Raw genomic sequence first — 15728 nt, 5'->3', positions numbered from 1 at the left:
AAAATGAAATCTAAACCACTAAAAACTTTAAAGCCAAAAAAGTAAAGCAAGGTTTTGTAAGGTTAAGATTTCAGTTAACAATTTTTATTAAATTTTAAAAGTTTCTATGACCTGTTTGTACTTTTCCCCCTCATTTTGAAGTAGAATTTTTGTATTTCATGAGTTATTGAATGTGGACTAATGAGGCAGCACTTCAAATGGTTTAAAATCAAATCTACAACTATTTAAAATGTCCAAATAATAAAGAGATGTGAATACCTTGTAGTTTTTAAAAGCAGATATGTTCAGATGCATGATGATAAGATCAGTACGTTAGAAGTTTTCCTTTGAGGTGAAACAAAGAAAAAACAGCTGTTTTGTGACTTTTATTAAGAAAACAAAACCATTGGACATGATAAAAACCAAGCACTACTGATGGAATAAATAAGTCAAACCAAACCATAAATCTGTACAAGATCAAAAGAAAAAACAAAATGGTCCCAAGGAAAAAAAAAAAAAACAACATACAAGATTTTATATCTCACAGCTCATCTTTTTTTTGTTGTTTTTTTTAAAACACACAGTTATGAGCAAACTATAAGCAATTGGCTCGATCAGGTGAAAGCTACAACATAAGTGAGATTTTTTTTCTTAAACTGAGTGTACATAATGCTGTCTATAACTGTTAATGTCAATACAATAGCATTTTAAGTTCCAGCGCTGCTGGACTGGGAATGAGGTATATGCTAATCCATCCTCTAAACTGACACAATTATCATTTTGAGTTTCTTTTCTCTCCATCCATGTGAATGCTGATTTGTTGAAATCAGTAATCTGTAGCCCCTGTTAGGTTATGAAGTCATTGGTTTGCAGTGATTCAATTCATCTCAATCCATACTCACAATATTGACTCATAAGTGTGACACGTGTGAGGTTTGCACATTAGAGGTCATAGGTCTGAATCCATACGAGAAAGTTCAAGTAAATTTGCACAAATCTGCACAAAACCGAGAGCTGGACGCCACACGTGCGTGGATTCAGCCGACAGACAGCACCTTGAATTAGGATCAGAACCAATGTTTGAGCTAAAAGACTGGACCCTTGTGTGGGGAGCTACACAAAACACCTGCAGGCTGAAGATAAGTAGTGATACACAGAACACTGACAGAGGAGAAATGAGACGGGAAAACCAGAAACTGCTCCGTTTCTGCTTCAGGTGCACAAAAACACCACCAGAAGGAGACACAGATCAACAACCAGGAGATCTGACTTATGAGGTGTGCAGATGGTCAAATTAACTTCTGAGTAGTGTTCAATTTCCACTTTGAAAGGAATAATGTGCTTACGAGCTTCCTTGCCGAGAGCTGCATGTGCCAGGAGGCAGTTAGCGTAGCAACCATTACTTATTCAACTAGTCGTCAACAACTATGATAATCAATTTATGTGTGTATTTTCTGGTTTAGTCCCTAATCTCGGGCAGTAAACTGAATGTCTTTGGGGTTTGAATATTACAAGGCATTTGTCATTGTTGACTTTGGGAAACATCAATATTTTTGGATTTCTTTTAGACCAAATGGCTAATTGGGAACATAACTGACAGACTAAATCAATAGTGAAAGTGATCATTACTACAAAAGTTAAAAAAAAAAAAAAAAAAAAAAAAAAAAAAAGGCCACCCACAGAACCCCTAACGCTCACAAATGAACATGATACAGTTGGCTGTTAGTTTCCCTCCAGGTCAGGTCACGTGTCAAGAAGTAATCTGGCACATAAGTCAGAAAAAATGTGCTAATTAGTGAGTTCAATCCACCTACCAGCACTCCTAAAGCTCACAAATTAACATAAGAAATCTCATTTTATTTATACAAAAACAAAGTGTAAAAAAGAGAAGTGGTGGTGTTACGGTTAGTTGTGTGCCAGACTACCTCTGAGACAGAAACAGCGACTTTCTGGAGAATGCCAAAGTTGGCTAAACTAATCAGAATTTGAAGTGATGCGATTAGCAAACTCCAAAGACTGTAAGCTGTTTGTGTCTGTGGTGTTATAGCTATGTTGTCGTCTTGGCGACAGTCACACTTTAGATGGCGTCTCAAGTTAGAATCCTCCATCATATAATAACTGTATCAAAAATATAATCACAGTATCTCTCAGAAAAATCACAATTAACGTATGATTGATTTGGGGGAAATATTTAGCGACACAGTTGTAAAGTCAAACTGTAGTTTGACACTCAGATTCAAATCATGTGCTTTCTAGGAGACATCATCAAAAGTGCACCTGTCACAAGTAGGACGTGAATTTAAAAAAAACACAGAACATTTCAAACTCTGGCAGAAAACATGTGAGGTGTGGCTGTCAAATAATGAGACTGTGCTTTAGAGCTGCAGCAATGTCAACTACTCATCTCCAACAGTTTTGGTATTCGATTCATCAGATGGAGTCTTTTCTTTTTAAAAATCAAAATTCTCCTAATCCAGCTCCTGATATTATTATTATTTTTTCTGTTACTCATTTTAGAGACCAAACTGCTAATCGATTAATCACGAATATATTCTACAGAATATCAGCTAAGCTAAGCTAAGCATCTCCTGGCTGTGTCAAACTTCAGCTGCTCTCTGCAAGAAAGCAAATGTTTCCCAAAATGTTAAACTATTACTGTTGTGGTTGAGTATAAATATTGGATGTAACTAATTAGTGACAATTATAAGGCAAAAATAAAATAAAAACATGGCACCAAAACTGTAATTCAAAACCTGCTTGACCTAAAACGTGTATTTAAAATCGTAGCAACTCAAGGCACACCTCCAGGACCTACGCTACCTGTCTTCACTACTTATCCAAGAGTTTATCTCGTTCAGTACCGTCGCCTTCTTCCTCTACAAACCACAAACTAATTCACTTTAAAAAACACGTGAATGGAGAAAAAAGACATCCACTACAGCAGCAAATCTATCTGTGATCGATTGTGACATACCATAACAGTGCATTGACCCTCCTGAGAAAAAAACCCTAAACGTTTCCTAAACAAATATAGAACATTAGTCTAACAGGAGGCGAATCGGGAGGATTGAAGCGACGTGGTCTTAGGGTGGAGGTTTCCCCCCGCGGCCGCTGATCTGAGACCGGGTTAGCCTCCTGAGCTAAACCGTTAGCAGTGATTAGAAAGCGGTCTCAGAGCAGCGTCTGCGGCCGACCTCGTCCTCATCTCAGATCCCCAGTGTTTACTCTTTTAGTCACAGATGCAGGTCAGGGTTTGTAGTCTGGCCTGGCGGTGGCTGGGCTGACAGTGCCACCCCTGGTCACAGAGGGGGTTGCAGCCAGGGGGTCAGCACTTCTCTTGGCATTAGTGAAGAGTGTGGAGGATTGGAAGGAAGCACGGAGGGGACCAGAGGTAATATCCATTCTCCCTCTGTGGCGGGGGAGTGTTAGAGGGGGAGGGAGGGCAGCAGGGAGATGTCCGTTCTCCCTTTGGTATTGAAGAGTTTGGGTAGAGAAGGGGAGGGTAAAAAAAGAGGAGTGAGAGGAGAGCCGGTGGTCCATTAGCCCTAAATCATCTAGAGTTAATGGAGGAGGTACAGAGAGGGGGTAGGTGGGGGAAGGAGAGAATCACTCAGCCCCAAACATTTAACTCTCCTCAAAGTCCTGAGATGAGGACTCCAGTTTGCTTTTCTTGCTGGGTGGGGCCTCCTCCTCCAGGTCCTGTAGGGAGACACAAAACCAGAGTCATGTGTGCAACAAAACACAGCTCTGATCTACTGCAACATCCATCCATCCATTCTCTATACACCGCTTTATCCTCACGAGGATCCTGGGGGGTGGGTTGGGGGTGGGTTGGGGGTGGCTGGAGCCTATCTCAGCTGACTCGGGCGAAGGCAGGGGACACCCTGGACAGGTCGCCAGTCTGTCGCAGGGCTACATAGACAGACACACAATCACACACACATTCACAATTACAGACAATTTAGAGTAACCAATTAACCTCAGCATATTTTTGGACTGTGGGAGGAAGCCGGAGTGCCCGGAGAAAACCCACGCATGCACAAGGAGAACATGCAAACTCCATGCAGAAAGATCCCAGGCCCAGGATGGGATTTGAACCAGGGATCTACTTGCTGCAAGGCCAAAGTGCTAACCACTACGCCTGTGGCGGAGACGGCCCGAATATTCGGATCCATTCCTCTGGTCTGCCGGACACAAATTTTGCACACTGCCTTCATTTTGTCCTCAGTTAAACTAAAGAATTCCCAAACAGCAGAGGTCTTCAGCATCTTGTCTTGTGTTTATGCAATGAAGTGAAACGTGACGTCAGAGTCGGCAGCCACCCGGCCATTCAGGTGGTGGTAACAAACATGAATAGATGAGCCGAACACGGCGGGATGAGCCGAAGTGGGCTGAAGGCGAAGGGAACAGACGAGCTCCGAATATTCTTATTTTCGTCTGGGGGGAGGAGGGGGTGATCACATAGACGCGTGTATATGTCATAGACCTATGTGTATATGTTTATGTGATCACACGACGGGATGAGCCGATATGAGCAGATGTGGGCTGAAGGCGGAGGGAAGACAGCAATGCCGAATATTCATTCCGCCAGGTAACGTCCGACCGGGGGGCGGGCCGAATACTCAGATACCAAAATTAATTTCTGGATACCGCCGTAGCAAACAAATATTGGGATATTCGGGTCCAGCCCTAGTTTCAGATGAAGAATGTTGGACTACAACTGCTTTGGAGCAATAAATGCACAGATTATTGAAATGCAAGCTATTGTCTCGGGCTCTCTTCATCAGATGCGGTTAAATTTATTGGCACGTCAATTACTTAAGTCCTGGTGAAGCACCTCCCAGGCTTCAAGCATTGGCTTAGGCTCCACATGAGCACTACGTCAGCAGACAGCTGACAAACATACGAGTGTGATCCTACTATAAATCCACCACTGTGGACTTATCCATTAGAAATGATACAAGGAACAATTGATTAAATTGTGGGGATGTTTCCGAGTCCTATCAATTCCTGCCGCCTGCTACATATTTAGCATTTGTTATCCGTACATAACGTATACATGCATAACACACACCTGTGCGCAGAGCAAGATCATTTTGTTTCTATCGTGCCGTGATTTCTGCTACAAGTTTTTAAAGATTTCAGCCGTCTGAAATGATACGACTGAGCAGCCTTGGCTGAGTATTGCACTCTTTGACTGCTTTTCTAGTTTGCTCCTGTCATAGTCTTCCTCACTGTCGCCTCATTTTTCTCTGCAATGTAAAGTTGTGCTCCTCTATGGAAACAGCACAACCACTGATAGCAGCAGAGACATCTCAGACATGTCTCCTGTGCAGTATGACACAGTTAGAGTTTCATACATCATGAACAAGAGATAAAATAGAAAAAATCTGAAATCATCATGTACAACAATATTACAATTTACCAAAACCAGAAACAATGGTGACTCCATACTATAGATATTGTGTTTCCACATGTGTCTTCTATAGACTGTGGTTCAGCAGAAAACTTCCTGAATTTTGTAACTGCTGGTCACAGTGGAGTCAGTCATGGCTTATTGGTTGTGTAAAGGAGCTAATTCAAAGTTCTCATCTGCCTTTCCCCCCTCCCCAGAGAAAGCTACTTTAGTTTACTGGAAATCTCAAGCTGACATGTCAGAATCTGAACACATCAAACATGGGTTATTAAGAAAATGTGGTATTGTCTAATTTGGCTGAACCTAACTTTAGATTATTTACATTCATCTCTACACAGATAAAAAAAAAAAAAAAAACTTTTGTAGTTTAATGTAGATGTGTTGGTACCTGAGTGGCTTTGCTGTCTGAAGAGTCCTTCTCCCCTGAGGACAGACTTTCTCTCTTGGCACTTTGTGCTCTCTCTGAGGTCTCTGATGAAGGGATGGTCTTACCTGAAGATGGTAATAGAGCAACACATCAGGACAGGAGCTCACTACTTCATATGGCAGCAAACACAGAGGAGGACTGTACACTGGAGGTCCTGTGTTTTCTGACACATTAATGACACTGTGTGGTTGTTAGAAGTAACTGCACAGTTTGATGGCAGCAGGTGTTCACATCACTGAATCCACATGGACTCACTTTCGACTGCTTTTTGTCAAATGCATAAATGCTTTCAAATCTAAAGTTCCCTTTTTCTTAAATAAAATAATTCAGGTCTTCTTCTCAGTCTTCTATGATAGTAATATTTTGCTACTACTTTCTGACATTTTGCTGACAATACAATGAATGAAAAAAATGATTAAACACATGAAAACATAAAATCATTCTCTTCTGTATTATGAAAGTATTATAAAAGCTGACGGGTTTTTGTAAATTGTTCTCACAGCTTCACGTTAGTAAGAAGAGTGTTTGTTTTCCGACAGGCTGCATTCTCTGATTGATTTGTAAAACCGCTCAATTCATAATGATTGACCGTCATTAGTCAAGGTGCTTCTTTCCACAGCGGCTCCTCGGTTTCATCATTTCACATCATTATAAAGTCGTCAAGCAGCATAGCCTCCCATTAAAGAAGCCAGCGACTTCTCTGTATTTTTACTTCAGAAATAAAAACATTACAGATGCATTTTCTATTGATGAATTGTCAAAAATGTAATTGTAGATCCCTTGAGAAAGAGTTCTGAATCAGTGAAATGTGACACTGATACTGCAGCTGTTACCACCATGTCAGAGCAGCCTGAGTCCCAAGTTCTAGTAACCCTCAACTACAAATCTCTAACAAATGGAGCTCTTTTCCATAAAAGTCTTGCTGTCAAACGCTTTCTATTTTACAGCATTTTACTAAACCACCTCATCAACCACTTGCAGCCGCCGTTACCACTGATACTACTGAGCAGCATCATTCACAACAACTCAGACTAGATCTGATGATGCTTCAGAGATCTGTACCTGTTGTTCTGTCAGCTCCAAAACGAATTACAAAGATCTCCAACTGTTGTTCTGACTGGTCAAATTGAAGTTACAGATATCTGGAATAAAAGTTCTGACTGGTCACAGTGAGACGGGACGAGACGAGAGACGAGAATGATGTTCTCACTTGAATTCTGGACAGTCAAACGTAAATGTTCAGGTATCTTGGCATAGAAGGTTGACAGTTGAAGTCGCAAGGGGAACTGCATTGCCTCAGCTACGCTGTGTCTATCTGTTATGAGTCTTTCACTGTGGGAAAGCAGTCATTTTGATTTTCTCTCAGTCTGATAGTGTTTGTCCCAAAGACAGAATGAGGAAGAGGCTCGTTCTCCATGTCTACCACCTGCTCGCTGCTCAACAGGTTCAAATGAAGGTCAGTGATAGCTGCTTTAGATGAAGTTATCATTTAAAAGCCTGCTGGTGTGTGTGTGTGTGTGTGTGTGTGTGTGTGTGTGTGTGTGTGTGTGTGTGTGTGTGTGTGTGTGTCTGACCCCTCTTGCTGTCTGGGCTCTGGTCAGTCTTGGCCTCGCTGCTGTCGCGGTGCGATGCGGTGGTGTTCTCTGGGGCGGGGCTGGTGCTACAACTGTTTTCCTGTTTCACCGGGGATGAGTCGGCAATGGAACTCTGGTTGCTGTTGTCATCTAGCAAATAGACAGAGAGAGGCAGAACAAATTATATTTATTTGTATAGTTCTGTGTTAAATTATTAGAACTGGTAGGTTTTTCTGAAAGAAAGTGAATCAAGAAAAAAGCTAACTAATCAGAACAGAATTATTTTAAGCAACTAAAGCCAAATTTAACACTTAATAATGTCACATTTAAATTGTCTAAAAGCCAGAACAAGCAGGCAGGTTTACAAGGAATGTTGTCTTAAAACAAAAACAAAACAAAAAAAACAAACACTGAAATGGCACCATTTTAGATCCAGTACCGACTGGTACCGACAGCCCTTGAAAGTAACCTCTGGAAAGCTAATCAAATTAGTTGTAACCAAAATCAATTTACATGTCTCATTTAAAAATTCAGTACAAATAAATCTTAAAAAAACCAATTCTGTTCAGTAAAAAAAATCTGCACTACTCAAAGCAACAGAGAAGACAACAGTGACACTCAGCAAAAGCTCTGCAAATTACAGGAACTGACAGGAAAAATAAATAAAATAGAAATTAAATGCAGTATGGCTCCAAAACTGTACACAGAGGAGGGAGTTGTTGGAAGACACATTCAGCATGGTGAAACATCTTTCTGAAAGTGATGAGCAGAGTAGAAGTTGGAAAAAAAGACTATCGTTAAATATCTACAGTATGTACGGTCACCATGTGTTTCCAGTATTAGGAACACCCGTGGACACTTGGGGAAATTATGTATATGCTCATTCCAGGTTTTTTGAATTTAAAAAAGAAGAAGAAATTCAATTTTTACTTCATCGCTTACATGGCATTCTGTCATACTACACAACAGACATTTCTGACTTCTATCTTCTTCTAGTCATGGTTGTTCTGTTTCCATACAGGTGCAGGACGTGGGGAAAAAAGCCCACAGTGATTTACACAGTGTGATGAGAAGGGAAAACAGCTAAAAAGTGTCAGTCTATAAATTGAATATAAAGGGATGCAGCTGTATCGGGGGGGGATCGGTAAATACAACAAACTAGAGTGGAGGACGGTGGCAGCCAAAAGAAAAAGTCCCTAAACAGTTCCTCTCTGAAAAAGTGTCTACCCAAATCTGTCCACAACCCAAACCCTCATATCTTACTCCTCTCTGTCGAAGAGCTCCAGTTTTGATTACAAATTATTAAAAGCACACCAACAAGCCACACTGTCCACTACCATGAAAACACCCACTGTAGTTTGTCTTAATGCCATCCTGCTGCTGGAAATACGCACAACACCACCAATCAGGCTAACTCCCCACTGACAGCAGTCCCCAATAAATGCACCATTTCCTTCTGTTTGAATAACATTTGTTCACACTCTGAACCCCAGATTTCTACTTTTGGCTTCTGTCACATTTTTCCTCACAGTGGGCTCTTATTCACTTCTTAGGAAACAGCACAATCATGACTAGTAGCAGAAAGAACTCAGAAATGTCTTTTGTGCCACGTGACACAGTTATGACATCAATCATTAAAAAGATAAAAAGTTGAATTTCTTTATAAAAATGGACAAAACCTGGATTCAACATGTTCAATATTTGTGGACACAGGTGTCATCAATACTGGGAAAAAAATGGTACCTTCACATACAGGATAATTAACTATTTGCCTTTTACAACCTCCACAAATATTGTCTTTAGTTCTACTTTAGAAAGATATTTCACCATGCTGAATGTAGTCTCCAACAACTCGCTCCTCTACTGTTTCTAAGTCATGCTGTATTTCCTTTAGTGATGCAGTAAGTTATTTTGCTCCCAATCTATCTAATTTGTTTCCATATTTGTCTCCTTTCTGCTCTGTACAAACACAGCCTGTAGTTCAGCCAAACAGTCACAGAATATCTGTCACTTGACTGTTGGGTGCATCAGAATCAGGCATAGGTTCTTGCCTGCGCCAATGAGTAGAGAATTTTTAGATTTTACCTAATCTTTTTACTCCAAATGGTTTATTTTTGGCACCTGTGTAACTAAGACATGTACAACAAGTGAAGCACTCAGAGAGCACGGTATTCCACCAAGAATGCTCAGTAGTTCTATGATTTCTGATGGATAAGTCCTGAGCAGCGTTGGATTTGTAGTAGGATCGATACGTGATCGTCAGCAGGCAGCTGACATGGTGTTCACTTGTTGTCATAGTTACAGTGATGCAGTGCTGCTATCTCACAATGATACAGAAATGTTTAGCAAATCCGTGAATCCAGACTACTAGCTGCATCACTGCCAAAATCTAATCAGCTGGTCCTTGTGTCATTTCTGACCTTCCCTGAAAATTTCATCCAAATCTGGCAGTCCATTTTTGAATAATATTGTGAACAGACATACAGATGGCCAAACCAACCGATAGTCACATAATTCTGCTGCATTCCTTGGCAGAGTAATAGAATGATTTAGATAAAATATCAAAATTTTGAGCTTAGTGTCGGTTCATTTCTTTAACAGTTTTGGGCTGATTAATGTTTTTTGAAAATTAACCAAAAATAGCTTTTTAAACCCACCAGGCATTTAGGGATTAGAAAATACAATGTTATAAGCATTTTTTTTAAATAAAGCAATACATGGGAATCTTCTTTTCCTTTCGGCTTTTCCCTTCAGGGGTTGCCACAGAGAATCAATTGCCTCCATCTCACCCTGTCTTCTGCGTCCTCTTCTCTCACACAAACTACCTTCATGTCCTCTTTAACCACATCCATAAACCTCCTCTTTGGTCTTCCTCTAGGCCTCCTACCTCCCAGTGGGAAACTCAGCATCCTTCTACCAATATATTCACTCTCTCTCTCCTCTGGACATGTCCGAACCATCTCAGTCTGGCCTCTCTGACTTTATCTCCAAAGCCTCTAACATGTGCTGTCCCTCTGATGTACTCATTCCTGATCCTATCCATCCTGGTCACTCCCAAAGAGAACCTCAGCATCTTCAGTTCTGCTACCTCCAGCTCTGCCTCCTGTCTTTTCCTCAGGGACACTGTCTCCAGACCAAACAACATGGCTGGTCTCACCACAGTTTTGTAAAACTTTCCTTTCATTTTAGCTGAAACTCTTCTATCACACATCACACCTGACACTAAAGTTTCTTAAGATTTACATCTTTAGTAGGAACCAATCGGTTGATACTTCAGAGAATACTGAATAAAGAAATGCAATAGCACACACTAAACAATGACAATAATAATTATGACGAAAATAGTTTTTGTGTTTTAGTGACTCTAAACACATGTTTGGATTTGTTTGAATCTGTATTTTTGGTACCCCACCATGCATGTCCATCATCCCTGGAGAGGAGCTGTTCTCTGGAGTCGTCACCTCTGAGCCATATTTCTCGTCTTTGCCTTTCTTTTTATTCTTGTTCTTCTGCAACAGGAAAAAAAAAATCACAAAGAAAAGCTCCAAGGTGTGGCAACTCCAAGACAGAGAAACATCTGCTGAAAACATGTAGTTAGGCTGTGTGTTTACTGCTGCTGATGAACTCACATCATCTGATTTGGGCTCTGTCACCGGCACCCACTTGTAGATGCGAAGGGATGTGTCTCCAACGGTCACCCATTTCTTCTCCCTGTGAGAGTAACAGAGGCAATCCGTACATTTTAACACTGTGATAACAATGGAAAGCAACGTAGCTAGACCTGTAGCCATTCTATACCTTGCACTGTAGCCATATCAAAGCCAATGCTTCCTGAAGGGAAACTATAATCCAATAAATCCTGAGTATTCAAAGTTTATCATTAAGGCTGCAACTAAATATTTTTATACATATTTATATTTTTAGTTAATCAACTCATAATGTACTGTATGTGGATGCTTAAGCAATATTCTATTATTATTCTAGTCGGCCTGTGTCTCTAAATCAGAATTTTAGATACAGAATGATCTGTTGAGTAACTGATTATTAGACTAACATGTAAAAAACATTTAGAAACACAAACACAAAATCCTGCTTCTCTAATGAATATCTGCCTGTTTTCTGCATCGTCTATGACAGTAAACTGATACGATTACGTTAACAGGAAAGGTCTGATGGACATTTGTCGCTGTAAACAATAAGCAAATAATTTGAATGAAACAATATTAAAAATGATGTAATTTTCTGTTCAAGCTGTGTTATTGTTTCAAGGTAATATTTAGAAAACCGAAATGTTTTTAGGTTACCGGTAAAGTGAAAACTAATGTAAAATCAACATAAAAATTATAAATTGGGAAACAACTAATGAATGGTTATAATGCTTGTTTTTTCTTAACTAGCGTTTACATTATAAAATGTCAGAAAATAGAGAAAATAGTACAATTTCCCACTGTTGACTTACTGAAATATATTATTTGGTTTTGATCAGTGGCTAAACAAAACTACAATTAGTGAGAAAGCCTGAAAAGTGATTTCAACTAATTTTCAACCTTTTTACTTAAAAAGGTCAGAATTATGAAGAGGGCTGTTTTGTTGTTGCCCAAATGTCCTGCTTAAGTTGCTCAATCATTTCATTTCCAATAATTCAGAAATACAGAATTGACAATAGGATACTGTTAAAGTGAAAAGATATAAAATTGTCAAAAGAATTATTAATGGTACTGCAACTAACGAATGTTTGCAATATGTACGGAAAATCCAGCTGTTCACACATTCAAGTGTCCTCTTTTTTGTTAAATCAGACTTTAAAACAACTGTCCTATGAAGAAAACCTGGGGAAAAAAATCTGTATTTGTGGAGCTGACTGAATTACCTATAGTTTTGATTTAAAAAAATACTGAAATTATCCCTAACAGCCCCCCAAAATTGTAGAAACACGGAACTGGTTTGGGTAGTGTAAACATTGAATGCACAAAAAACCAATGTGGAGCTTATGAACAAGTACATTATTAGCTTCTTGAATAATCAAACTATTTGCTAGAGAAAAGGTTAGAAAATAGAGGGAAAATAGTAAAAAAAATAAATAAATCACACTGCTTACATATTAAGCCATCTTATTCTGTTTGATCTGTGGTTAAAAATAAAATTACTGTAAAAGAAAAACTCAAAATCAGAAAACCAGGAAATGTTTACATTTGTGAAGCTGGTACTGCTGAATTCCCTGGGGTTTTGGAATATTCACACATCTTTTTTGTTTGATCAGTGGTTAGAAACTATTAGTAAGAAACTGAGAATACTAACCTTTGTGAAGCTGTCTGTTTTGCTTAAAAATACTTGAATGATTAGCAAAATGATTGTTGATTTAACAGCCTTAAACATTTCCTTTTAAAATTTGAATTTGGAAATACAGAACAGGCAATAGTTAGGGGAAAAACTGATTTAAAATCAACCAATTTCTTGATTAATAAAATCATTATTTGATCTATAAAAATAGGAAAAAAGTAGTTTTTTCAACTGCTAGTATATTTACTTATTTCACTAACTGTAAGAAAAATACGGTACTATGAAGAACAAAACCAGAAAACATTTGTGATGCTGATCCCAGTACATTTTTTGGCATTTTGCCTTGAAAATCATTTCAATTATGAATCTCTTCCCAAAATAGTCATCAATTTAATTTTCTGAGCAACAGGTGAAGCTCCACAATTAGAAATACAGGACGACATCTTACTGTCAAGCACATATACAATAAACATAGAATTATGTTTTTCATTATATTTACATCCTTGATTGTTTTTTTTTTGACCAGTCAAATTACTATTTGTTCTGCAAAATGTGACTGTAGAAAAAAAGATTCTCAACTTCCAACTGTTGACACATTCAGATATCTTGTTTAGTTCCATGATTCCAAATAATTATTGGCATTTTTGCGTCTAAAAGATGACTCTACCAATTAACCAACAAAGGGGTGCTAATATCTAAAATGAAAGGAAAAAATACAGGATGGACAATACTGAAGAGTGTTTGTTTTAAAATCAGCAGTTATGATTGGGGCGGCAACTAACACAAAACTCAATATAGATCTGTAACAAAATCATTATTTGCAATATAAAAAGTCAGAAAAAAAGAAATATGTCAATTTCCAACCGTGAAGATGTTACAATTGAATTCTTGGTGACTTCTTACATAGTCAGATGTTTTAGTTTGTTATATGAGTGGTAAAAAATGATTACATTATAATAATAACAACAAACTGCCAATTACAGATAATCTCTTTGATTAATCACATTATTTTCTCAAGGGAAAGTTTAAAAAAGACGCATATCGATTACTAAAACTGATGTTAAATCATGTTGTGGCTCCGCTAATGTATAGTTTCATCTTTAAGTTATTGCCACCAGTTTACACCACAGAAAAAAATTACTGTAACAAACTTAAAAAGATAAAGCATCCCGGCGTTATACTCTACATTCACCCTGAAGCATGTTTCGGTTTAATAATTATTCTTCCTTCATCACTTGAAAATATTAAAGTTAAATTACTGTTAAACCTGTAACTTGCGCTGACTTTGACCTGGGGACGTTTGATTAATCCACCTGATAAACAAAAAGCACAATAAATCCTGCCACCGTGTGGGGCTACACGTGTAAATATGAGGACGGTCCGTTCACCTGGTGAACATGTGAATGTTTGAGCCGCTAAAAGTGGCTAAAATGTGTTTTTAGTGTGTAAAACGTTCAGACTGAGTCGATACGTGTTCAGCCATGCACTACAGCGACTTCCCTCTCCCAACCCCCACCGAGCCTTGTTCTCTATCGGACCTAAAGGGCGACTCAAAGCGCTTAATTTAAAACTCCACACGGACTAAACTGCTCCGACTCAAGAGCGCCGTCGTCAAATTGTTTCCAAGTCCGGACTTATCGCTCGTTTCGGTGCTAAAACCGCCGCCTGAGCTGCGAGCTCGGCAGCGGGCAGCAATGGCTTCATGTGACTGCATCGAAATGGCTTCTGGGTTCAACCCTAGCCGTTAAAATCAGCGGAAAAAAACACCGGGAACATGCCGTATGTCTGACCGGGCAGCGAGCCGACGGAGCGGAGCAGCGCTCTGCTGCGCCCCGGTGCACCTGAGTACATCTGCCGTGAATCCCGTTCAAAAACTGTCCTTTTCTTTCCATTTCATCTCTCCTCACTCCGTCTGCTCCTTCCCTCTCCTCCCCCAACAAGCGAGCCTTTCTCGTGTTAGATAACGAAGCCTGCTGTTTTCTCGTTCTCTTCTTACCATTTTCGTACTTTCTCAATAGCGGCCATGACCCTCTTGATGTCATCTTTCGCCCTGCTCCGGGTCTCAGCTCGGACCGACCTGCCCGACATTGCCGCGGTGGTATAATATTTTTAAAGCTCGCCGGCAGTTCAGACACAATGCAAACAGTAGAGCGCACAGAGGAGCCAGTGCGCCTGCGCGGGCTGCTGGAGCAGGGGGAGGGGGAGGAGGGGACCGGTTGCAGCTGCACTGAAGAACAGAGTGAAGCAGAGAGCCTGCTGGGAGGAGAACAAAGAGGCTGCAAACTGAACCACACACAGACCTGCATCCTACAACTTTCAGCTGGAACCTCACTGATCACACTCCAACTGCTCTCACACACCTGTACGATCCCTGTTTCTGCTCACGGTGGGCAGCAGGCCTCACAGGCAGTGGAGCCATTTGGAAAACAGGATAGACTCTAAAAGTAGCCTCTGTTTAATTCTTTTAAAATTATTTAGATTAATCATTTCACAAAATGGTTAACTTTTTCTGCCCAAGTTGACCAATCTTCTGAATTCCAAATTATAATAAAAAATATAGAACTGTCAACATTCAGTGGCCTATTTTTTCAACTAACAAATATTTTCAATATCGATGATTATTTTGAAGTTAGGAAATTCTTTTAAGTCACAATTTTCCATGACCTGCTGTCTCATTGCTGGACAACCTAAAAAACTTACATTTGTGAAGCTGATACCAGTTACAGAAATGACATTTTATTATCAAGTCGATTAATGGTATCGACTCCAAAATTAAAAAGTTAAAAATACAGAACAAACTATAAGATGCTGTTAAAGTGAAAATGTATCAAATCAATGTGATGCTTATAAACAGAGCTACTTTTTTTCTTGACTAATCAAAGTATTATTTGCTGTAGAAAAAGTTAGCCAACAGAAAAAAACTGCTAATTTTTTCCACTCTTGACATTCTCAGATATCTCACTGTGTTTGATCAGTGGCACATAACAACCTACAGGCACTTGTGGGCAATTTTGCTTAAAAATGGCTGCTAATTTACTTTTCTGGTCAAGTT

The 15728-nt window shown here is 39.4% G+C and overlaps 1 protein-coding gene across 1 annotated transcript; it reads right to left on the bottom strand.

Moving 5' to 3' along the window:
* Positions 1–350: 350 nt before the first annotated feature.
* Positions 351–14854, bottom strand: bcl7a (BAF chromatin remodeling complex subunit BCL7A). Its single transcript, XM_022206762.2, has 6 exons — positions 14673–14854; positions 11026–11107; positions 10809–10905; positions 7397–7546; positions 5784–5887; positions 351–3678 (listed from the first exon to the last, which is right to left on the bottom strand). The coding sequence occupies exons 1-6, from the start codon at positions 14762–14764 to the stop codon at positions 3604–3606; spliced, it is 600 nt and encodes a 199-aa protein (XP_022062454.1). The 5' UTR covers positions 14765–14854; the 3' UTR covers positions 351–3603.
* Positions 14855–15728: the final 874 nt, after the last annotated feature.

This window comes from Acanthochromis polyacanthus, chromosome 18, assembly GCF_021347895.1.
Source record: "Acanthochromis polyacanthus isolate Apoly-LR-REF ecotype Palm Island chromosome 18, KAUST_Apoly_ChrSc, whole genome shotgun sequence".
Classification (NCBI taxonomy): Eukaryota; Metazoa; Chordata; class Actinopteri; family Pomacentridae; genus Acanthochromis; species Acanthochromis polyacanthus.
This window is presented reverse-complemented; position numbering and strand designations above follow the sequence as displayed.

Coding starts and splice junctions, on each gene's coding strand:
- bcl7a (XM_022206762.2), bottom strand. CDS start 14,764: ATGTCGGGCAGGTCGGTCCGAGCTGAGACCCGGAGCAGGGCGAAAGAT. Junction 11,108..14,672: donor ATTGAGAAAGTACGAAAATG/GTAAGAAGAGAA, acceptor TTACTCTCACAG/GGAGAAGAAATGGGTGACCG. Junction 5,888..7,396: donor GAGCCCAGACAGCAAGAGGG/GTCAGACACACA, acceptor TACCATCTTCAG/GTAAGACCATCCCTTCATCA.